The sequence below is a fragment of the Thunnus albacares genome, chromosome 5 (genome assembly GCF_914725855.1).
Source record: "Thunnus albacares chromosome 5, fThuAlb1.1, whole genome shotgun sequence".
Lineage (NCBI taxonomy): Eukaryota > Metazoa > Chordata > Actinopteri > Scombriformes > Scombridae > Thunnus > Thunnus albacares.
The window spans coordinates 8,315,041-8,340,668 of NC_058110.1; the positions used below are offsets into that span (position 1 = coordinate 8,315,041).

At 39.9% G+C, this 25,628-nt stretch overlaps 2 protein-coding genes across 2 annotated transcripts; both read left to right on the forward strand.

The window, feature by feature from the left end:
• The first annotated feature begins 11,179 nt into the window (after positions 1–11,179).
• On the forward strand, positions 11,180–18,167 carry krt18a.1 (keratin 18a, tandem duplicate 1). The gene is made up of 7 exons (XM_044351783.1): positions 11,180–11,736; positions 14,211–14,293; positions 14,709–14,865; positions 16,442–16,606; positions 16,861–16,986; positions 17,220–17,440; positions 17,553–18,167. The coding sequence occupies exons 1-7, from the start codon at positions 11,296–11,298 to the stop codon at positions 17,665–17,667; spliced, it is 1,308 nt and encodes a 435-aa protein (XP_044207718.1). The 5' UTR covers positions 11,180–11,295; the 3' UTR covers positions 17,668–18,167.
• Positions 18,168–19,301: 1,134 nt separating this feature from the next.
• On the forward strand, positions 19,302–24,294 carry LOC122982472 (keratin, type I cytoskeletal 18-like). Its single transcript, XM_044351785.1, has 7 exons — positions 19,302–19,844; positions 20,447–20,529; positions 20,691–20,847; positions 22,600–22,761; positions 22,855–22,980; positions 23,514–23,737; positions 24,115–24,294. Exons 1-7 carry the CDS (start codon positions 19,458–19,460, stop codon positions 24,230–24,232), a joined length of 1,257 nt encoding a protein of 418 aa, XP_044207720.1. The 5' UTR covers positions 19,302–19,457; the 3' UTR covers positions 24,233–24,294.
• The last annotated feature ends 1,334 nt before the right edge of the window (positions 24,295–25,628 follow it).

Here is a 25,628-nt window from a genome sequence, read left to right on the forward strand (position 1 = left end):
GTAGGTCGGAAGCAATTGAGACAAAGGGCAGATAAGAGGCTAGAATTAAAATAAAAGCATACACAAAGAAAAAGACAGTAAAGAATTAGTAAAAGATATGATGATATAAGAACTGTCAAGAAATTCTTGAGAAAAAAGAGAGAGTTTCAAGCATGGGGGAAGTGAGACAGTTTAGGGAGGGAAAGGAAGGTGGGAGGCCCAAAGTCTGGTAACTTCTGCATTCTTCCACATAGTCTCAGGTCATGAGCTGCCACTCCCAGGTCAACGGTCAAAAGAAGAGCCAAATTGACATAAACTCCACACCCAGAAGTTATACACGTAACCAATAAGAAGACAAACTAGCGCACATGCACGCAAAAAAATGAATACAAATGGATGCTAACATACAGAAGTACAAAAGCAGGAAGGCTTGCATATGCATGATGACAGCCACGCACACATGAACACACATTAGGGCACAGAGAAGCACTTGGTCAAATAAAGACACATACTGTCTGTATATATACATACACACAAATACTCACATTGTGCAGAATGTACACACCGAACTGTGAAGAGTACAATATGTGAGTCATGAGCTTGAGACAACACAGAGAATGTGAGAATTATTACAGAAAGTTACAATGAAGGCGATCTCTCCATTCACATTAAATATTCAGCATCCAATTATGTAATCGCATTTTATTGTGCCACAAAGAGTTTCCATAGCTCTTGTGCCCTACATGAGAGCACAGGGAGGGGCGACTGGAAAGGTCAGTGAATGGCCTCCTGGCTGACTTCCTGACATGCCAACATATGGTTGCCAGACAGACAAATTTCTCCAGGAGCAGACATGAGCAGCCTCCGAGAGGCACTGAGGTTGCTGCAGATTGTTATTTTGAATTTTCGTACACATGTGCTGCTGCTAGTGCACATATCTGATATTTACCAACTCTCGAAATTGGCCAATCTCTCTTTCACTTCAGCTTTGTTTCTTTCCACTTTCAATTTTACTGTCTCTTTTTCTGTGTAAGTGTGTGGGGGTGTGAGGGAGCAGGTGTTCACGAACTTCAGTTTGTTTGCTTGTAAATAATAGAAGTGACAACGGCCACAGCAGGAGAAACAGTAAAGAAGAGTGCAGTGCTTTTCCCACCATTTGGAATGAATTAAAACCATACACAGCCACAATGGTGTGGCATGGAAAAAAAGAATGGAAAGACCCCCCCTTCCCAAAACAAAGGAGTGGAAAGCAGTTGGAAGGTGTAATAGTTTCCACAAGTGCATATAGTCATTAAGGATGGTGGGGACAAAGAGGGAGAGGCTATATGGAGGGTTTCCCAGGTATGGGGATACCCCCTCCTTAAAGGGATTTCCCTGAAGCGGCCTCAGCTCCCTGCACGTTTCATTTACTGTACAATCTGCGAGGCGACTGTTGGTCAGCCAGGACGTAATTACATGGGAGGAATGAGTCAGCCACTGTACCTGAAATAGACACAGCTTGAAAAAAAGCCGTTAACAGATGGGACAGATATAACCATGGGCTTTGAGAACCAATGGAACAAGGAAAAAAACAGGGATAAACCGACGTATCTCCCTTGGTTTCTAGCTGTTTCAAATTATATTATAGGAAGGAAGGAATATATTTTACATAAATGAGCTGTCTATATAGTTTTTTTTAAGTAATCTTATTTTAAATGGTTTGTAATTTCAGACAGTTGCCAATATTAACGTTGCGCAGTAATATTTAAATGAATTCCTGGACTTTTTAAAGAAATCATGTAACTTTGAAAGAAGATATAACACATTCTACCCCAAACAAATGTTAAATTCATGAGAAATAAAACATCCTCTTGCTCAGTTCAATAGGCTCTTTGTTCAAATCACCTTTCTTAGTCTGGTATGACCAGTTGCTCATGCTGGCAAATGTTTGAATAGATGTTCAAATAGATACTGCTGTGTAAACGATGTTGCTGAGTCTGTTTGCTGATTCATCATTCTTGTGCTGCTGATAAAGTACATTTTAGCATTTTCTGTTATCTAGGGATGAGTTCCGGCTTGGTCAGAACCATAACACTCATGCTATCAGTATTTGAATGTAATTCATATAATTGTTTTGATGTTCTGCATTTTCATCTGCGCCATCACAAAGCTTCTCTTTTGATTTCAGTTTTTTTTCTCTCAAGAGAACATAGGACATGTGATTCATAGAGCAGATATGTATGCTGTTAAAGACAAAAGAAATGCCATTTAATTTCAGTTGGACTTTAAAGCACGTTCATGATACTTTTTTAAAAGAGTTAATATGGCCAAAAGTGGCAATTACACATGTTATGATCATTCTTTTACTTTGTTAGATTACAGGTGGAGGAATAGATTTTGACAAGTCTGACTTGTAATTAGCCACTGATGACACACCTGAGTAGGGAGGGAGACATCGACTTCACTAAAGGGTAATTAATTTTGGACCATGTAACAATTTGAGAACTTTTCCATTTCATTCAGATAAGAAATACTGAACTGTCTACATGAATGGTACTACAATCATTATTACCCTCACAGGGGGACATTGCATCACATGGATGATACACAGACCAGTCATGCAGCTACAGGTGAACGAAACCTGTTCTTCAGGCCCAGGACACACTCACGAGAAACAACCAGGAACTTCCTTGCATCAAACTTGTAACATGTAAGGCCAGGTTCTTAGGTTGCCGGTATGAAAGTGGAGGGTTGGCAGTGTTTTAGAATGTAATGTAACCGTAGTGCAAGAACAGTAAAAAAGTTGGCAAACACCGCTTAAACAGCAATATTTAAGTTTTTCTAACATTAGCCACCATAAGCTCCTGGTCATACCAGACAAAGTAAGGCTGTAGCATCCAAACCCCTGAGCGTGCTGAACTAAGCAAGGGTGCTTTTTATTTGCGAATCAATCAACTTTTCATTTGTAAAAGGATTTTATGAAGTTATGATTAGTTATGTCTTGTTACAAAAGTTTCATAGTGTTGCTTTAAACAATCTTTTACATGTGGAGCATACCCACACGTTCTCCATGGCTTCACTTTAAAAGCTTGTGCTGTGAACAGGAACACTTGTCCCTCACACACATTTCAATCAATGGCCGATTCTTCCCGGAGTCAAACATGGCCAGTTTTAACATTCTTTGAGACCAGACAGTGGTCATTCTTTCTCACCCCCTTCTTTTCATTCTTTTTATCCTTGACTGAGACTGAGAGCGCTTTGGAGAACTTTTTTCACACTGTGCCTGTCCACTCAAATGAACCCATTGTGTCTGAAAACATCCAGCACAGCAGCTCAGACGCAGAGGGGAGCAGAGCACAGCTCTGAAAAATTGGACTCTGGCTACTGCAGTGTGTTCTTGCACGCGCTTGTGAAATGTGGTGTGTCAACTCCACCAGGGCTTTGCCAAGAAGAATCTATACGGGCCCATCATGCATGCCCAGAGGGGTCGTAAAAATAACAGTCTCAGCAGAGCGCTTTCCCAAAATGAACTCAAATTTGTTTCCCGTTGCTATGGTAACATGGTAAAGACCCGGTTTGGAACTTTCTTTCCCTGGCAGCCTTCTGCGTCAGAGGGAGGGATTCTGGGAGCAATTACTGAGCGGGAATGTGGGTTGTGATGGGGAAGAGGAGGAGACACAGTGGCTAAGAATGTCTGAATTTGTGAAAGAAAGAAACTGAGGGAGTGAAAAAGAAAGTGATTTAGACAGTGACATTCACCATTGTGCATGTAAGAAAGAAAACAAGAGAGTACATTTTCTAGTTTACTGTCAGCCCCATTGAGCATGTTTGAGTTACATTTCCAATAATAAGGCCCCATGTGTCACATCCAGATCTCCTGTTTTGTAACTGTTACTCTCATCCAGAGCTCCCTAAATGCTCGTATAATGTTTGTCTACTAAAGTAACCTCCACCCTATGGTGCTTTCCTAGAACTGACACACCCCCTATGAGCCTTTTCTGAAGCATCCTTTCAAATCATTTCAACTTTGAGTCAGGAATCACGCACCCTCTTCCAACGAAAAAGAGAGTTCCTATTTAGAGCTCTACATTAATCAATCCTCCGCAGTAGAATATCTTCCAAGCCAGCTCCTCACACACTCCCACACACCTAAATCACTCAACTCAGTATCTGCCCTGAACTGATCTAATCTTCACTGAACACACCCTGCCTCTCCACCTTGAGCTCTAAATCATACTGCATATCCCGATGACACTGCTGACTTTAATTTAGAATCTTTGTTCTCTTTTATGGACTATTTTATTTTCAAAAATGTTGAAATTTAACAGAAAAAGCACACACAAAAAATATGTATATGTCAATACACATGTACAAATTATATGTGATCATTTCAAGGGGAGTGCGACTGTTCCTTTTTAAGAACCGTTACCTATAAAGAGGGAAGAATCAGACTGGTATGACATTTTCTGGGGGAACAACAAATACTTTAGAGCCAGAAAGCTTTTAGCTTAGCTTAGCACAAGACTGAAAGCAAGAAACAGCTTGCCTGGAACAAACAAGATGTAACGATTAAAATTCTGATAATATATAGTTATATTTCAATTATTTATCAATATATAAACAGGGGAAACAGCTAGTCTGGCTCTGTCAAGCTCTGTGCTTTGTACAGCAACCATCTACGCCGACCACCTCCCTATGAGTTATGTGCGGTACAAGAATGCAGCACTCTGAGGACTCAAAGGACGTTTCTTCTCGATCATATTTGGCAAACTCATTTATAAATATAATCTATAACTTGTCTGATAATTCAGGTTTGCATTTTGGTAACCTCTGCTAAGTGAGATAGAGTTGATGACAAAAATTGTAATGAATCATGCTGCACCTCACATTAACTAAACCAAAGTTATGCATCAATTGTGACATTGTATTGATGTATGATTGTAATCTCTCCTTATATTACAAGTCTGGCTTTGGATTTCCTCTGATAAATAAAGCGTACATTTGTGAAATAAATCTACATGTACTTCCCCCACTTCTCCATGTCACTGAGCAAAGTCAGGTCACAGGGTGATTCTAAGAAACAATATCAGTTGCACAACACAAGAGAAGTTATATTTCCTCTTTGGTTTGTTGAACTTCATGAGAAATTCATAACACTCTAAGATAAACTAAGAGATTAAGTGTTCATTTATCTTATCCAGGGTCATAAACTTCAGTCTTTAGTTTCAATTTTACTTTCGATGTTAAAATTTTTTGTGTTGAATCCTGTTGTTTGTCCCATGAATTTAGACTAAATTTTTCCTTTATTTGCTTTGTTAAAACAGCTCAAAACAGCAATACAATCTTGTTACAAACATATGAAATTCTGACAAGCATATTTGTTATTTTTTCCATTGCTCCACCCTGAAGACCACATAACCAATTTTTACCTCACTCCACCCAAGTTCATGACCTGTGACCTTACCGTCTATCTATGGATCCATCCTCTCCTCCCCTCCAGTAAACTAGTAGCCTTCCTGTAATGTGGTTGAATCAGGGTTTTGTCATTGCTACAAGTGCTAATTTCTTGTCTTGTCTTGCCCACCTGCTGCCTTACACCCCCCCCCACCTGCAGACCTGAACAATTACATCTCTGCCTTACCGGAATCAGGGACCAATCATTCATTTAATCATCCTCACACTCTTCGCACATTGTTTTGGTTTAACACGCACAGAAGAAAAATACCCTCTGACATTGCGTCTGCTCTTGTCGTTTTCTCACACACACACGGAAACACTGACAGAGGCATTTCCCGAGTGGCCACTGCACCTGGTAGGAATGTTCCACACACCTGCAAATTGTCTGCAGACAAGTGTTTCCCATCTGTGTGCCCCAGTGAGTCATCGTGAGCTTCTTTATGACCTTACAATCTCACAATGGCATCGTCGGCAGCGTGGAGAATATGTCTGTCTCTTTCTGAGCTGCATATTCTCACATACAGTCATAGGTGTCACGCAGATATGAGGCTGTCAGATGATGATCAGTAAATTGTGACTGGAGGCCCTTGTGACTGTAGGAGTTTTAATGGTTGCTCCACTGAAACCCTCCATGGTGGTTTGTCCTCCTACTGAATGAAGTGTTGAGTGATAAATAGCCAAGGGCTCATTCAGTATCTGACCCGAGGTCAGATACTGACCGAGCCCTTGGCCAGGCTTGTAAAAGAGACTTCTCAGTGGTCATCCTCTCATTCTGTCAGGGCCTGTTCTGATTTAGTTCTTTCGGTGGGTGTTCTGACCACTGAGGTCAGAACAGAGCAAGGATGGTCTGCCTGAACAAGAGCTCCAGTCTTAATGAAACGTTTGAACCAACCAAGCTACAGATAACCAATGTTACATCAGTGGAAAGAATATGAATTCAGCATTGGCAACAAACACAACCAAGCAGAGCACTGCCCAAACAAAAAAAAACCAGCATAAAAACCATATGTGGGAATACATACCCAATCCTTTTTACCGCCCGCATATCTAGTTGACAGTTTGGCCACAGCAGAACATTTGCCATACTGCAGGTGTGATGGTTTTGTGACTTCCCAGACTCAGCATCCATCTCAGTCAATGGCATTATTACACAAGGTTGATAAGGGTGGTGGAGTAAACAGAGGCTTAGGGTTACAACTCCCATGCCAAGCAATACGCACAGTGAAAAATAGCACTCATTTTGAGGTTTTTATCAGTGTTGAAGGTTCTGTATGCCACTTCCATATGTAAATCCAAAATATTTCTCCATTTGCCAAATCATGCACTCAATTATAACTTGGTTTTATGTGACCCTCTACACAATAAAAGCTTATTTCAATGATAAAAAAAACTACCAAGATTCTCTAAAAGGAGTAGACAAGTTTGAGCTGATTTTAAAATAGATTATAAATCCTTCACACCCCCCCGAATGTGGTTGTTTTTTCAAATGCAAGTTATGCATCCTGCTGTTCGTCATAGTTTACAGTAAATGGAGCTCTTGCTCTTGAAGACAGCTGAAAAAATGTTCACACTAAATGAAAGTAGAATAGAGAAAAAGAAAGGAAAATACAAATAGACTGTTGACTATCCCCAAGAGTCCATCAAAGTAATAAAGTGAATAAAAAAGTACAGGGCAGACTGTCTAGTTACCTGTTTGTTACCATTCAAACTAAATACTGATAAAGCCATTGATTTCTTTAAAAATTAAAAACAAAAATCAGCCAAAAAATGAGCCCAATGAACATTCATACCCCACACACTATCTGTACACAATGACTATAACAACATTCTAACACTTCAAAATAAAAATGAACATTCATGATTTGTTAATATAGTATGTATGGGATAAAAGTGCCTCTTGAAGGAACAGAGAATAGTGTGAGGCTGATAGGGGAAACATTCATAGTGGGTGATGACTATCAGGGTAATGACAGACAAAATTCTTGACTTTGGGCCAGAGTCTTTGAGGTAAGTCCTAGGTGGTGTTGCTGCCTGCCAAATACTTTTGACAAAGGACGGAATAATGTTTTACATCAAACGTTTCAGTGGGGTGGCTTCAAAAAGGGACATTTTTCCCTTTCACATTTTAAAATCACTTTAAAAAGTATGGAGTTTAATATATTAGGAAGGTCAACAAGAGTGAGTGAAAGACCTTAAAAAGGCACTGCAATCCATCTGTCAGTTTGAGAAGTGATGGTAATTAGTTGCAACCATTTGTATCTAATGGTACCATTTTGTACCATTGTGCAACAGAAACTCAAAAGGTTGCCAAATACACTGTGCATCACCCTTGTCATAACCTGTGTGGATTTCCAAACGCCATGACCATGTTGATTTTATTTGGAATTAACGCTTTATAGACAGTAGACATGCGACAACGGTTACAACGGTCATGCAAAGATGAAACATGATTGAAGACGTGCAGCAGAAAAACATTACTGCATTTCACACAACTGGATGAAAGGTGTGCTGCTGTTAGAAAATATGCAATAAAGACAAAGGAATACATATTTACTGGAATAGTATATCAATTATGTCTATTAAAGGAACAGTTTGACATTTTGGGAAATGCTCTTTTGGGGGTATCTTTGGAATAACTCAGGAGTCTGGAGGCAATTAGCCTGGTTTAGCATGCAGACTGGGGGTGGGGGTAAACAGTTACATAAACATCTTATTATGAGTTACGAGTTCTTACATGGGTAAGAATTCATCCATTTTCCCAGGACTTGTGTGCATCATCTTCAGCTACAGCGCGGGTTGCCAAAAAACCTGAGAAATAGTTCCAGCATGTAATTCTCTTTATAACGACAAACTTTTACATTTCATGTTTATATTTCTTTTTGTATATGTGTGAAACAAATAAGATACATGTTCTTTGTGACCTTAAGAGATTTTGGTAGGCATATTCTTTCACTTTGGAGAGAGTCAGGTCTCCAGTCTCTGTGGTAAGCTAAAATAAGCTAACCATGCCCTGGCTCCAGCTCCATAGTTAACACCCAGACATGAAAGTTTTCCCTCATTAATTCTTAGTAATTCTTCTCTCGTGTTCCCTAAATGTAGAACTGCTCCTTAAAAATAATCTCTTACATCGAATAAGTTTGTTTGAGCATTAAAACTCCTTATGTTGGTTTGCATGGGAAAATGTTGGCACCAAAGCCTACAGTAATCTCCATCATTAATCTTAAACATACAGTCAGAAACTTGACACCCTGATCCGCTCTATACTGCTATCATCTCTGTACCTTAATCTCTGTTTTCTCTTTCGGGCGTGGCAGCCATCAGGACCAGAGAAAACACTGCAGTCATCTCCACCACTGCGAGACAAACGAAACCCCCCCAAACAGGCCAACCATTAAAAGATTGTGTGTGACGAGTGCGGGTTTCGTCTGAATTTGGGATGACTCACTTTTGGAAAAAGATTCAGGATGTCTGATGTTTATCAAAAAAACATTGGTATTCTGCACTGCCCCCTTGATTTTTATCTCTATTTACATATATCTCTGCCTCGATTTCTCTTTGAATAACATAGACCTTGAATATAAGAAGAACTTACAAATAGGCTTGGTTGGGGCATTTCATTATTATAATACATGTTTTGAAGCAACGTTTTATGAGGACACTATATTGCCATGCTTAACAGGGATGCCTTTTGTTTGCCTACTCACTGACAGTACAAGAGTGGTTTTGATTTCACTGGGAGCTCTTTATACTTTAATATCCTGCTGCATGTTCCTTCCTGAAAAACAAACAAAAAACTTGGAGCAAGGATAAGACTGAACATGACTCTAGACAAAACTGTTAAGTAGGAGTTGTCTCAGAGAACAAGTTGATGCTGATACAGTGCAATGTGTGTGGGAAAGCAATTAGGATTTCCAAATAACAATTCCTGTTGCTTAATGGTTTCTTCTTTGGAAAACATATTTTAAAGCTTTAACAACAAACACACGCGCCCAAAAAATACATTTCATTTCTTTTTTTCTTCTTCTAACCTTTTACATAACCAACAAAATGAATTGCAAAGAAACCAAAAGAAAAAAACAGTGTATTGTTATAAGCTGATACCATGTAGCTTTAGACGTACTGTGTGTGTGGAATGTGCTTGTGTTAAAAATCTGCAGGGGGGCTTCTGGAATATGTTTACTGGTTTTGAGAAGTCATTGTTCCTACGTTTCTACTAAGGAGATGGTGTAATTGTTCCTTTGTTTGACCATATCCTTTATGGGAGTGGGACGGTCAGACACACATCCGTCTAGGATAGATAACATACTGTACATAACATCTGGAGCGACCAAACACCTCAATAACGCAAATCTGATTTTAGAGGAGCATACCATACTTTTAGCATCTTAAGTACAAATCCTGAATTCTGGCCATTTTCAAGTGAATGTAATACTGTTTTAGATCCTTGATGCACTTTTCATACAGTTTCCGGAAGCCATCGATTTCCATTTATATTTGTACAGTTTTTCATATTGCATAGAAAGGAGTGGAAACCAATAGATGCCTTTAAATTTCTAAAACACATTCACACTGTTAGGTCAGCTGTGATGTAAAGTATGTGTGGTTTTTAGTTAATGGGATAAAACTACCGATATGGTCCTTTACAGCCATTGTATGTGGGTGCTGATCTTTCTTTTTAACAAGACGAGTATCTACACAGTGTTTTGTTGATAGTAAATCTGACGTGTAAATGCACGTATAAGTTCTAGACTAGACTAGATCCAGGGGTTAAAAGTATGTGTGATGCAATAAATTCTTCCCTGAAATGACAACAGCTGAATGAGACGTCTCACATTTCCAGGTGTGACATGATCTGATCTCACCCATCCACAGCGACGATGATGAAACTACGGTGAGTAAATTACCTGAACCGACGCTGTGACGCTTCTCAATTTTATTCTCTATAGGTGATGAAACATGTCAGCGTTTTCAGGGTGGGGGAGTGTGAAGCAATCTGAGAAATATTTGTTCATGCAACTTCATTTTGCTGGATACCTTACCAATGTGTTACAAACGCTAACAAAAAAAATCAGTCTTTGGCATGTATTATTGCCACCCAGTCTCTAGAAATTACCTACATATAACATATACATATTTCTCTCAACATAATTATTATTGTTAATTAATATAATTGGCAAGTTGCATTGCATTGACATCGTACCTAGTTGAGTTTTTTTCCCACCAAAATATTCGATCTTGGTTATGTTTAGGCGCTGGCATCTTTCACTCTCTTTTTATTATTAATAATGATTCACCTGAAGAGACTAAAACCAACAATGACTCTATCTTAAAAACAATTACTGTCGGTTTAACTGATATAAATTATGCGTCTGTGCCACAGAATTAAATTCTTGTCCACAGAATGATAAAATACACAGCAGAAGAATTTTATTGTTTATTTTGGTCTCATCAGGGGAACAGTTGGTTGGAACAAAAAAGATAAAACATGTCAACTTTATCCTTAAAAAAGGCTCCCCTAGTCTAAGTTATATTTAGTATATCATACTGAATAAAATTTGTTTAATTCTATTTTCCAAATACAGAAAATCTCCAAGTTATTGAATTCCACTGAGTTCTCCAAATTTACCAACTTAGGAAGGCTCTGAAGGACAAAGGCATGCTATGAGCTGTCCTGCGGTTTGAGCCTGTGGAAAGAGGGCGGTGACTGAGTTAAAGGGGGTGGTTAAGGGGCGGACCTCAGGGCCCACAAGGTTTATATAGTTTAAAACTTCCCCTCTCCTCCTGCCTTGTGTCTGTGAGCTCCCATTTCAGCCTACCCAGCCTGTGCCTCTCTCTCCTACTCACAGTCTCTCTCACAGAGTCTCACACTCTCCAGCTACAATGAAAACCTCCAAGCAAACAACATACTCTGTGCGCTCCTCCACCAGTAGCAGGCCTTCTGCTATATCCATCACCCGTACCTCTACCCCTGTCTACAGGGCCCCCACCATCCATGGTGGGGCCGGTGGGGCCCGCATTAGCGTCTCCTCTAGTGTACGCAGTGGGCTGGGAGCCGGTATGGGAATGGGCGCCGGAGCAGGGGGCTTCTCCAGCAGTGTCCAGATGAGCTCCAGTGGGAACAGCGGTGACATCATGGGAAATGAGAAGTTCGCCATGCAGAACCTAAATGACCGCCTGGCTAACTACCTGGAGACAGTGAGGAACCTGGAGCAGGCCAACCACAAGCTGGAGGTTAAGATCAAGGAGGCCCTGGAGAAGAGCGGACCTGACTTCAGAGACTACAGCAAGTACCAGGTCATCCTGGACGACCTGAGGAAGAAGGTGAGGAGGGGCTGAGGGAGGAGGGAATGTGCATGTTTTGATTTATTAAGTGTGAACAAAAGCAGGTGAGGGGACAGTTGGATAGAGGGAGGGAGGGAGGCCATGTGAATGGGTGAGTTGAGAGATGAAACCCAGGGTGAGATGTGAGTTGAGAAGATGTGAGGTAGGTGTTTTTGAGCAGGAAATTGGTAATATTATATTATATTATATATAGTGGATTATATATGTGCAAGCAATATAGTCTGTACCTCCTGACCTAAACGTAACCTCATCAGTACTCTGGGTTACTGATTGGCTGTGGATTCTGACAGAGGGGGTAGACTGGGTTCCTGCTGGTTCTTGGCACAGCGCCCACTGCTACTCTATGGGCCGGGGGCCGAGAGCTAAACCGGAAACAGTATGGAGGAGGAATGTTGGAGGATGAAGAGTCACAGAGACAGGAAAACAGAGAGAAACAAAAAACAAGCAAGTCCAGGGACTTTACAGACTGGAAAGGGTCTACGTGCAGGTCCATACATCAGTGACTTTTACAACCTTTTTCCTCAATGTGTTGTTTGTCATTAGTTAACAGCAGGACTGTTCATACAGAACAATGGTATGTACACATTACACAAAAGCTGATAAGGTAATAAAAGAACTCAACAAAGCACATTATAGTTTCAGATCTTATTCACTTGATGTAAGATATGTTGAGGTGGAGCTCAGTTAGTTCAGTGACTTCATGTCCTGCATTTTATATGTGATTAATCTGATAACATTTTACCTGATACAGCCCATACAAATACATCCGGCACAGTCAATGTAGTTAGTGCAAAAAGATTTCAAAATATAAAGGCAAATTAAGGCATTGCACAATCAGGAAAACATGTCATTCATTCATTCCACGTTTTGCCTCATTGAATACCACAAAAAAAACATAGAATAATTGAGAGAGAGCTGGGCTGTGTGACCTTCCACTTGCTGCCATTCCTCATTCAAAACCACATTTTCCTTTTCAGAAAATTGAGTCAAGCACAATTTCCATATGGAACATTCCAGTTATTTTGGTTTGATTCATTGGGCCAAACTGGAAAGACACCCAAAAGTGTCTCTTGTCAAAGTTTCATTTGAAAACAGTGTTCTATTGCATGTTCTCACTGTGGGAAAGTGTGCATGCCCACAAAGAGCATGTCTTTTCTAATGTTTTTTTTTGTGGGAGCAACACAGATAACAGCATTAAGGTCACCAAACCCTCCTTTGAAAAGATGACGCAAATAAAATGGGCAAAACAGGAGGCAAAGGCCATGTATTTCCTAAAATCTTATCATTCTGAAAACATTGCACAAGCAATCAAATGAAATTTCTCTTTGAAATAAGGTTTTATTTATTCTGCTAACAGCCGAGGGCCTCAGTTTATCTAAACAACTCAGGGTTAAAATAACATAAGTTTTCTTTTGGCATGATGCAAAAATCACTCGAATGGTGCCCTCCAGCCCCATCTGAGAAAACACAGACTCTCATGCTAACATTAAGACAGCCTAATCCAGTACAGCACGCAGTCAACTACCCATGCAAACACACACATGCATGCGCACCCACATGGCCGAGCATGCACATACACATCACCACAACCACCATCACCACCTTTCCTCATGCAAATCACCTGCTTCCATCCTGCTGACAGGAAAGATCCTGTTCCTTAGCAGCAACAGGACAGTGGCTGCCTGGCAGTCACTGATTGGCTCCTGGACTTTGTCACCTGGATGTCTCCCCTGACATCCATTCAAGCCCTTATCTACTGTACCGTGACTGCTAAAACAAATACCGCAACCATCTGGTTTTGAAGCAGCCTGCTTGCACTATCCTCATTTACACACATCATATCACAACCTATTTCACAGGAATAATGCCATATTATTGACATGCGTGTCAGTACACGCTTCAAAAATAGACATTTAATCAAGTCTGAATTTTAAAGTATAGAGAGAGTAAAGAATAAAAGTGGCCTACCAGCTCTGCTAAAGCTAATTGATTAATACATCATATCTGCTTTGTTTAATACGTTTAAAAAAAACGAGGTGTAAAAAAATGCAAGTTGTGGTTTAGTTATGTGCCATTTCTTGGCTGAGAGCAGCTTGTTGGGTGGATTTTACTACCTTAGACCAGAGCCAGATTAGCTTTTTCCAGTCTTTATGTTAGACTAAGCTAACTAGCTGCTGGCTGTAGCTTCATACTTAGCTTACACATGAGTGTGGTATCAATCTTCTCATGTAACCCAGCAAGAAAGTAAATAAGTATATTTCAAAAATGTCAAAAAATTGCTTTAAAGTATTACTACTTGGTGGCATGAGTAAAAAAAAACAAGTGATTATCTGTGTTTTCTGTCTTTGTTAGCTCTTTATTGTAAATGTTCACCCAACTGTTGGTTGTCTGTGCTGGCCCATGTCCTCAGTTTGCAATCTAAATAACTTCTTTCGTTTGTAAACCTGTTCTAGGTGTTTGATGCCACCACTGACAATGCCCGCCTGGTTCTCAACATCGACAACGCTCGCCTGGCAGCCGATGACTTCAGAGTAAAGTAAGGCCCGCCCCTTGTAACTGTAAAACACTAAGCCACAGTTGTGGGCACACCCAGTTTTACTACTGAATGGGTTGTAGGATGAATACACAGTGTCATGAACTAAAGAGGTAGTTGTTTGTCATGTAGTCACAAATCATGACCTTTACCACATAGCCAGTGGAGACATTGCAGTTGACTCATAAATTAAATGTCTGATTGTGTATATATATATGTATATATATATATAAAGCTAAATAAAAGATAACTGTTAAAAGATTGTAAATGACTATTTATAGGTCTATTCAGTAACTTAGGTTTCTTTTAGCTTACCAATTAGGACAGTCAACATGAGTTAGTTAACAAAAGTTCTAAGTTGGACCAATCTGTACCAGGGTGTAAAGTTATCATCACTGCCCTGCCCTGTGCTGTTTAGATATGAGTCAGAGCTGGCCATCCGCCAGTCTGTGGAGGCTGACATCGTTGGTCTGAGGAAGGTCATCGATGACACCAACATTAGCCGCATGAACCTGGAGAGCGAGATTGAAGCCTTGAAGGAGGAGCTCATCCACCTCAAGAAGAACCATGAAAATGTGAGTGCGACTACATTCAAATCCTAATCTCAATTTTAAAGCCCTTGAAAATGTGTTTTCAAATCTGAAGTATTTCTCTATAATATATTCATAATCAAATAAGCAAAAACCAAAGTTAAAGTTCAGAGAAAAAAAGCCCTTCGGTACTCTTCATTAAGAGTTTAACATTATAAATCTCCGCATGGAAATATATGACATCACATTTTTCGAACTAAGCCCCTCCCACTTCAAACCAGTAAGAAAAGCAAAGACAAAAACAGAATCACAGAAAAATCGCTTAACCAAAATTGCTAACATTAGCAGAAAAAAGTTTGTTAATGTTGGTCCTGATCACGTATCATAAGCTGATTTGGAAAATAGGTTGTTGAGGCCTTTACCATAACATGTTAAACAATGTGCTAAGGCTCTGGTTTATCATTGAAAGTCATTAGATTAGTCAAAGGTTGTATTCATTACTTCAGTGTTGACAATTTTAGTGCTTTCAACAAAGTCTAATGAATTTCACCACTCAGCAAACATCCAGACCTTTGCGAGACCTGAATAAATATTTGCTAAATAGCTCATCTCAATAATACCATTAAACATCAGCATGTGTGCTTAAGTTTTGTATATATATGTCAACACATCCTCATAATTAAACGACCACTTTCATTGTTAAAATATAATGATTGTATATGGTGTGACAACACTGTGTCTGGTTAGGTTTAGGCACAAAAACCACTTGGTTAGGGTTAGGGAAAGATCATGGTTTGGCTTAAAACGATCACTAGTAACGTGGTTTCCACTTCATTAAAGTTAGGAAACCTTCTTCGTCATGGCAACAATAAACACCACAAAAATCATTGTTACGATATTTTAAAAAATGTCCCAACTCACGGTTGGAAATGTGACACTTGTGATTAGCTGTCCAGTCTCCTGCAGCTAAGTCCACTTTTTGCCATCTTATTATCTAGCCGTTCACCCAACCCCCTTCCTCCAAAAAGACAATTTGTCACCTTATATTGACGTCATCTGAACTGCGTCACTTTCCCAGGTCATAATCACTACAGCCACTAGATGGCGTAACTATAGGTCATTTTTGCCGGCTAAATTTTCGACCTATATGTATATGTCGTGCACTGCACCACAACTGCCGCTGACACATCCTAAGAGGCTGCAGGGCGTTCATGCAAACAAGCTTAGGAAAACTTCAGTGGGAAGAGGAAAGTTTTATAAGAGAAATCTGAAATATCTGTGTATGAATTCTTTGGCAAGCCTCATCGTTAAACAGATTTTGTCCATATTTGGCAGCAGAAAAAACACCAAAGCATTCAAATGACTATAATCCAGATGCTTAAGCAAAAACACAACCATTTGTTTACTGAGGGAAATTTTGAATTAAGTGTTTCTTGCCCGAGACACAGGTTTAGATGCTCCCCTTGTATATTTACCTGACCATGGCATGTGATTATGGTTGGAAGAGGCCAGGAGTCAGAGCTGGGTCACATCTTAATAAAAGTATTCTTCAGTGAATCCATCTATAACATCTAAACAGCAATCTGTCAACTTCAACCTCTTTCCATTCTTTTGTCTTCAGGAAGTTATGGAGCTGCGTAACCAGATTGCCCAGTCAGGAGTCCACGTGGATGTTGACGCTCCTAAAGGACAGGACCTGGCTCAGATCATGGCAGAGATAAGGGCCAAGTATGAAAAGATGGCACTAAAGAACCAGGAAGAACTCAAAGCATGGCACGAATCTCAGGTAAACTATTTATGAAAAATGAAAATATCATCTACTAACAGGGAAGTTCTTCTCAAGCACAAAGTCCCTGGTTTAAGGTGTTTTGAAATAATCACAAAAGTTTATATGTACAATATGTACATATATGTATATATATATATATATATATATATATATATATATATATATATGTGTGTGTGTGTGTGTGTTTGTGTATGTACATTGTGTATATATATATATATATATATATATATATTTATAAATCTTGATTTCAGATTACAGAAGTGCAGACCCAGGTCACTCAGAACACAGAGGCCCTGAAGGGTGCACAGACAGAGGTGAATGACCTGCGCAGACAGATACAAACCCTGGAGATCGAGCTGGATTCACAGAGAAACCTGGTGAGAAGCACTCAGTCAGCACACACTCCATTTACCTCAACACACGCTTAACTTAACTCCCTGCAAAGCTCAAGTCAGCACTCTCACTTCAAGTCTCTCACATTTACTTTGTTGACATAAGCGTTACACTTCAGTGACCGGTCACTATGGAGCTGTCATCAGCAAGCTGGGTTCACTGTAAAATTTTAACCTGTTCTTTTTCTTCCCCTTTCCTTCTGTCTTCCTGCTTGCAGAAAACGTCTCTGGAAGGCACACTGAGGGACACAGAAATGCGTTACAACATGGAGATTGAGTCTCTCAACTCCATTCTTCTGGGTCTGGAGGCAGAGCTCACACAGCTGCGTAACAACATCCAGCTGCAGACGCAGGAGTACGAGTCCCTGCTCAACATTAAGATGAAGCTAGAGGCAGAGATTGCAACATACAGACGGCTGCTGGACGGTGAAGACTTCAAGTATGTAGATCAGTCATTCTGTATAGACAGAGTTGTCAAACCAAGAAAAGCAAAGTTCTGTATTTAGTAGAAACTACCCGAGCTTTAATGTTTTCTTGATCTTCCCGTTCAGGCTCCAGGACGCCCTGGAAGACCAGAAAACAGTGAAGACCAAAGTGATGACTGTCACACAGACCCTGGTGGATGGCAAGGTGGTTTCCTCCAGCACAGAGACCAAGAACCTCTGAATACCAGAAGCAACCACTTGACACTCCCAACAATCACTGTCACTGCATCTTAACACTAACATTCGATTGGCCAAAACTGACCTTTTTCCCCAATTGGCTCTTGTTACTTCTACAGCACTAACCATTAGAGTCTCAGCCAATGCTGCAATTAGTTTGATTTCCTGGGTATACAGCTCTTCCACAGGCTGATAAAAAAAACTGGATCAGAGGAAAACAAAATCATCTTCTATTTATTTCATCATGATGTTCTTTTATTTATGTGTTTGTGTGTTGACCTGCAGGTGGTCACAAGAGTTCAGATTTGGAGAACTGTAAGCTTTTTCTGAGAGAAACTGACTGATAACATTGAATATTTCAAAGTAATCAAAGAGTCCAATTAAAAATAAACCATCTTTTTTTTTTTTAATATTTCATCATTTTTGGTTTTCTTTCTGTCCAGTTGAGTCTTCCTGTTGTGCTGTGATGTTCAGACATATCAATAAAGTCCATTCCAGAAAATCTTTTTGGTGTGTTCATGGTGTTTTGTTTGAAATTAGAAGCTATTCATGTACCAAATATATGAGATAATATCAGAACATGGCGGTTAAGGAACAAAATGAATGAATGAATGAAGCTAAAGGACATAGGACAACAGCAGAGAGACAGGAAAAAATTACTGCTCTCAGTCCCAATAACAAATTTCATGGCATCCACTGAACCCTTGTCTGTCACTTAGCCCCCTTAATGTTGCATTCCAGAGTTTAAAAAGCCATCCTCATCCCTCTGAACAGTTTATTTTCAGTTACACTTACAATTATTACAGTTACAATTATTACAGTTACAATTATTTCAGTTACACTTCCTGGATTGTGTTTCATTGTCTCACGGGTACCTGAAGCAACACGCAACTAACACATCTCCTTGTGTTTTCAATCTGAATACCAGGTACTCAGTTCTTAATACTTTCTGACTTCCCGTCCCTGTCTGTGGCACTCAGTCTCAATCCCATACGTTCTTACCAAAGACATAAATAATGAAAAATGGCTCACAAGGTTTTGTAGTATAATATATAAAATAAATATATATATAAATATAAAAGTAGTTTCACATTATAAAAAGCTAATCATTTCTTAAAAAATATTTTATGTATTTTTTTAGCAAATGTTATTGAAACAGGAGTGAATAGCTAATTTGTTTGGGACTATTCAGCTGCATTTTAATTAACATTTGGTGCTCTGATGAGTATTTACAGAAGCAGAACGGTGCACCGTGTGTGCGATTGACTCAAAATTAACTACAGTGCGTGTGTTCATGGTACTGAAGAAACATATTCACCCAGTGCAGCAGTGTGGCTCATTGATGTGTTTTTGGACAACATTGGAGCTCTTTGGCACAAAGGAAGAAGATTTACTGTATCAGGCTTTGGCTAGAGAGATAATACTCGTTAGTAGGATCAATTTATTGGTTCTGTTTTTTTCATCAACAATATGAAAAACATAAGAGCATAGCCATCCTTACTGTATCCTTTTAGCTGCCGTTGATATCACAGTTACCATAGATACAGCTCAGTTACTAAACATTATTAATATCACTGTATCTGTCTTTGCTTGGTTTACAGTGGGTGTTGGTGGGACAAAGTCTAAGCAAGAAGGCTAAAGGTAGAAATGCAATATAGATAGGAAAGGTGTGGCAGGAAAAGAATATTGCCTTTCAGAGTGATATATAAGACCCCAGGACTTCTCCGTCCCTTACTCTCAGCTGCCAAACCACTCTGTGCCACTTCTTCATCTAACTGATCAGCACACTTAGCGATGGAGCCTCTGATTAAACGCCACAGCTATCAAGCTTTCGATGTCCATCCAAGAGACGGAAGGAATTATCCCCACAGTGTCAGCGGTGGGGCAGGGGGCCACGGGATCAGGATCTCCTCCGCCTACCGTGGCACACAGGTTCGCCCCAGCTTCGGCGAACATGTGTCTTCAGAGTTCACTTCTGGAAACCTGGCCATCGGGAATGAGAAGATAACCATGCAGCATCTGAATGACCGCCTGGCCAGCTACCTGGAGACTGTGAGGAATCTGGAGAAGGCCAACAGCGTGCTGGAGATCAAGATCCGAGAGGCCGTCGAGAAGAGCGGCCCGTTGGAGGAGAAAGACTATGGCAGGTACAACACCATCATCGCGGAGCTGAGAGCCAAGGTGAGTCAATGAATCAATCAGTCATACTTTGTGATTTTCTGGATGGTGTCTTATTTAGTCTATTAACTTAATAGAAAACCAAAAAAGTAAGATCAAAACAAGTTGTATTTATAGCATATAGCAGCATTCAAAAAGAAGTGTATGCGCATCTGTGATATGGTAGTATTTCAAAGATTTGTTATGCAGAACTTTCTATTCCTTTACCTTGTAAATGTCACATAATGTTGGGGGCAAAAGTCAGTCCAGACTGAATCAGTTCAACTCCTTTATTATCATACCCCCAGCACTCCAAAGTATTTATGTGTCTCTGGAATTGACCAATTTCACAACATTTATTACCTGTAGTCTGACTCTTATCTTTATTTCCGTGTTGAGCTATGATACTGTAGATAGAATCAAAATGATAGCCTGATTTGTTCTTTTATGGTGTACAGCATGTTATCAAAGGCCATTCTTTCACCTGCACAATTCATCAAAGTGAAAATTACAGTTTGCTGTCCATCAAACTGAGTGTGGGAGAACAGAAAACTGGAAGTGCCATTGAATATATACAGTCTGCTTATATTTCACACATTTGCAAAAAATTATGTAATTTCTTTCAGATACTTGACATGATCAAGGGCAACGCACATCTTGCTATCCAACTGGACAACGCACGCCTGGCTTCAGACGACTTCAGAACCAAGTGAGTGTTCAGCTTTGTATGAAACAGGTTCTCCATCTGGACTTACCTGGCATACAGTATGTTTTATTATCAAACTATGTTGGTGATGGGTATGAAATAATTCAGTGGTAAAACAAACAGGAGAACCTAAATATGAAGTTATTTTTGCTTTCTTCCAATAGGATGGAGTATGAGATGTCCATGCGTCAGGCAGTGGATGCTGATGTTGCTAGACTGAGGAAGGCTCTGGATGACACCAACGTTATTCGTCTGCACCTGGAGACTGACATCGAGTCTCTGAGGGAAGAGTTGATCAACCTGACAAAGAACCATGAGACGGTGAGGGAGGGACCATTTGTCAGACATAATTTGTATGATAACAACCAGCCTAATCCAACTAAAAGATGTGCTAGTAAATCAAAGATTAAAAACCATTATACAACACATTGTTTCCGACCAAGCAATCTGATTGGTCAACTAGACATTTAGAACGTGCTCAAATCAGCATGACAGCACACCTAGCCGTGCTCAAATGAAAAAAGCCTCATCACTAAAAATATTACTCCAGCATTCATTAGAACTACAGACTGTGACGTCGCGCTAACAACAGCAGTCACTTCTGAGCAACTCGTGGTTGATTTGAATTGTGGAGATATGTTAACTTGGTAAACTTGTTTTTTTTCTGTTGTCATTTTCAGCCGTAACTGTAACGTTTGAAGATATATAGTTAAACATGGTGGTCTGACCTATCTGACATTTCTGCTGGATTTATTTTATGTACTGTGTTGCTTTGCTAGTGTCTTTGGTTTGTTTTGTTTTGTGAGGGGATCTGCATTGAAAACCCAGAGCGGAGTTTTTGAATTATCTTTCTTTATGTTTGTAAAACTGGACTGAACTGAACTGATTAGGGATTGTGGGGAAAACAAAACAGACCCTTTACCAAGCGGATTGAACTGTGAGACGAGTTACACATGCACACACTCTGAACACACTGAAAAACCCAAACACTTCTCCACTCTTTATCGTTACCCCACTACACAGCAAAACTTAGCCATTTTCCCTTCAGTTGAGAGTATATCTCAGCTCCCACTCCGGCATCCTCCATCAGCTGTGCCAGTGTGTCAGTGACACAGCGCTACTAGCTTAAAAATGTCTGTGAAGTTTGCGGACGTAGTAGTTAAATCTATCCATGGAAAATTAATTTTTTTCAGGGAATATCTTTGTTACAACAAGACTGAGCTAGCAAAGCAGTTTTGAGTTTATATATGTGGTATTTATTCAGTTTGTGAAATCCCACGATCTCCAGAAAGCATTAGCTCAAGTTGGCTGGTTGACTCAGCAGGGACTAGAAGTCGTCTCTGTTGCTGGGTCGTTACTAAGATTCGGCCTTCTTGCTGGAGTAGTAAAGTAGGCTTCATTATATAGGAGTCTACTGATGTGAGTGATTGTTTTCCAGGTATTAGTCATACCCCATGTATTTCCATGGAAACGGAGATAACACAAGCAAAAAGTTTTTTTATTTTTAGAGTGAACTGCCTCACAATATGAATACATTTTGTTTATATCTTTTATTTTGTTGGTAAATGTTGTATAATTGCACTTCAGTGATGCTTACGGTACTCGGCGCAAGCGCCTTGTTCCTAACCACATCACTGTTGTGCCAACAATGATGGTAAAGTACACCCTCTTGTGTAATATTGCTTAAATATAAACCCAATACTACGGTATATAGAATTGTAAATAACCACCTGTGGCGTGTTAAATTTTAATCAGAAATGTTGATGGTATTTGAAGTGTAACCGAACATAATGCAAAACACAACCAAAGCTGGGATAGTATATTATTGTCTTGTATATTGTCTGCAAGTTACAGATCAATGATGGAAATATGGCTAAAACAAACAATTAAACAGCATGGTTAAATTATTAAGCAATATGGCAATGATGGTGAAAATGGTGACAAATGGTGTGTTCTCACCCACTTTGTCACAGCACCATTGTGGCAATCAGTTTGTTCCTTAACCTCTTTGCACAGGATAACCCCTCTAGCTTTGTTCAGGAAATCACTCCCAAGCTATTTCCCCATCAACAGGATGTTGCTGAATTGCGTGCCCAGATCACCTATGGCGTCCATGTGGATGTTGACGCCCCTAAAGGACAGGACCTGGCCAGGATCATGGATGAGATGAGGGCTAAGTATGAGAAGATAGCACTGAAGAACCAGGAGGATCTCAAAGCATGGCATGAATCTCAGGTACAGCTGAATAGTCAACATCAATGCAAGACATGTTCTTGGTTGACCGGCTGTGTTAGTTAAGTACCATTTGTATTTTTATTTTGTATCCAGATCACAGAGGTGCAGGGGAAAGTGGCTGAGAAGACAACAGCCCTGAAGGAGGCCACAACTGTAATAACTGAAATTAGGAGGCGGCATCAGGGACTGGACATTGAACTGCAGTCAGAGCTTAGTCTCGTAAGAATCTTTGTGCTCATTTATTTGGACTCTTACGCATGCTAGTTTTCCACAACATCTTGCTCTTGTGCTACAGATAGCCTAATACATTTACAATTGGCATCTGCTAAGTATTCTACTCATTGGGAATTGTAAGTTGCTTAAAGGAATAGTTTATTCACTTTCATGCCAAGAGTTTGATGAGAAGATTGATACCACTCTCAAATCTGTCCATTTAATATGGAGCCAGAGCCAGAGACAATTAGCTTAGCCAGGCATAAAGACATGGGAGAAGGGGGAAACAGCTAGCCTGGCTGTGTACAAAGTTTTTAAAAAAACCTGTTGTTTAATCTAATAAGTCTGAGCTTTAGAGGTGCTGGTACACATATTTTGTTACCTTAAGACAAAGCCAGGCTAGTTGTTTACCCATTTCCAGTCTAGCTAAGCTAACTGGCTGTATTGTAGAAACATTAGTGGTAAGACAGCTGAGTGATTTAATTCCTCTTCTGCATCAGTCAACCAGATGATCAAATTTCTTTTTCACCTCTTGACAGAAAGCGGCCCTGGAGGCCACCCTCCGTGACATCGACAGGCGTTACAACATGGAGATGGAGAAGTACAACGCGATCATCCTGAAGCTGCAAGAGGAGCTCACTCGGCTCCGCACTGACATCCAGCACAACACACAAGAGTACGAGCAACTGCTCAACATCAAGGTGAAACTGGAGGCCGAGATCGCTGAGTACAGGAGGCTGCTGGACGGCGGTGCAGACTTTAAGTGAGTATGAGACGAGGATGGAGAAAGCATGGGGCAGAACATACAAGTACAGTTGATACCGTTGCAGAAAGCCAACATTCAATGCTCTGCATTGTGAACTGACCAGTATTAGAGCCTTGTTCATCCCAGGGAAGCTTTTGCAAATTTGATTCAAATTAGCGCCATGCAAACCTGAAGCTACATTGATATGGAAAGTAAAAGTAAAAAAATTTATCTGCGTCAATGCAATACTCTTCCCATCATTTACATTTCAACTGTACAACTTCAGCATGAGGATACCTTTAAGACATAAAATATATTTTAATTTATCCAAATAGTGATGTGAAGGATCTTATTCCAAATTTGAATTGCCTTTACTCTTTTGTCCTTTTTTCCAGACTTGAGGATGCAGTTGATAATAAGAAGGTTCACACCGAAGTGGTGACAGTCACTCGGACTCTGGTGGATGGCAAAGTGGTGGCAGAGAGCAAGGACGTCAAATCCAGTGACATGTAACTGGTTGATTAAAAACTGAATTAAAACCTATGTAACAAAAATAAAAGGATCAACAAAGAGTGTCTGTGTCTGTGACTGTTTTTGGTTTTGTGTTTTTGAAAAGAAAGAAAAATATGATCTATGCTGTCATTGCCTATTATTCACTGATGATAAGAAATATTATATTATATTCATATAATAGTTAGTTCTCCCTGAGAGTTAGATGAGAATATTGCTACCACTCTCATATTTGTAAGCTGAATTTGAAGCTACAGCCAGCAACTCGTTTGCTTAGCTCACCAGGAAATAGTCCCATGTAACCATACCAACCATAAAACCACAACCTGTTACACCTCTTTTTTTTAAATGGATAAAACAAACAAGATTTAAGGTGTTAATTACTGAGCTTTAGAGGTGCTTATAGGTGGATTTTGTTACTTTTGGACAAAGCTAAGCTCGCTGTTTACCCCTGTATTCATTCTTCATTCATTCATAGCTCTAGTTACATATTTAATGGAGAGATATGAGAGTGGTGATAGATCATCTCATCTAATACTCAAGTGTATTTCCCAAAATATCAAACTAGTGCTTTAAGTCGGATATCAAATTTCACATTCAAATGAGCTTGCATTAACTTTTATGATGAAACAAAGTTTCATACCTTAATAAACTTGCAACACAGATCCGCATGTAAAACAACTCCCCTGTTATGCACACTGATGGCTTTCTGGCCTCCTGCCATAATCCTCCTACACACCAAAGTCTGCACTGACTGCGGGAAATTCTTTTAGCTTCTGAGAAATTCACATTCTGACCCGCTGTTCTTTAGCCTTGTCCCATAATAGGCAGAAGGCCCCTTTTCCCATGCCATGTCCAAGCAGACCCACTCTGTCCTGTGTCTATGCTTTCTGTTTATTTACATTCGTTTTAATCAAATTCCTGCATGCTGTTTGATAAAAACTGACCTCTTTTGGTCTCAGTTGTATCACTACATAACTTTATATTAACAGGCCATTCATATGTTGTTTATAGATATTTGGGGGGCGACAGAGTTTGGTAATGGGCTGGGAACTTTCTCAACAGTAGGGGATGATTATACAGCTTGCAGGCAACCTTTAAAAATCAATGCACTATTCATCTTCACAATGTCACGCTTTTAGGAAATGCACCATTGCAGCATTCCACAGACAGCACTGTTAATCATTCTGCCATTTTCTAATCACGACTGGTTTCCCAACCGCAGCTGACAACCAGTAATAGTTTTCTAATTTGTGCCAGTTTTCAGTACAATATTGTATGCTACAGCTGTTATTGTATAAAGTGTGCGTGATAGTGTGTGTGCCGTGAGTGATCGTAAAGCTGTCCTCTCTGATGTTCTAAGCCTTCATTGCAGGGCTCTTCAATCCCATTCCAGAGA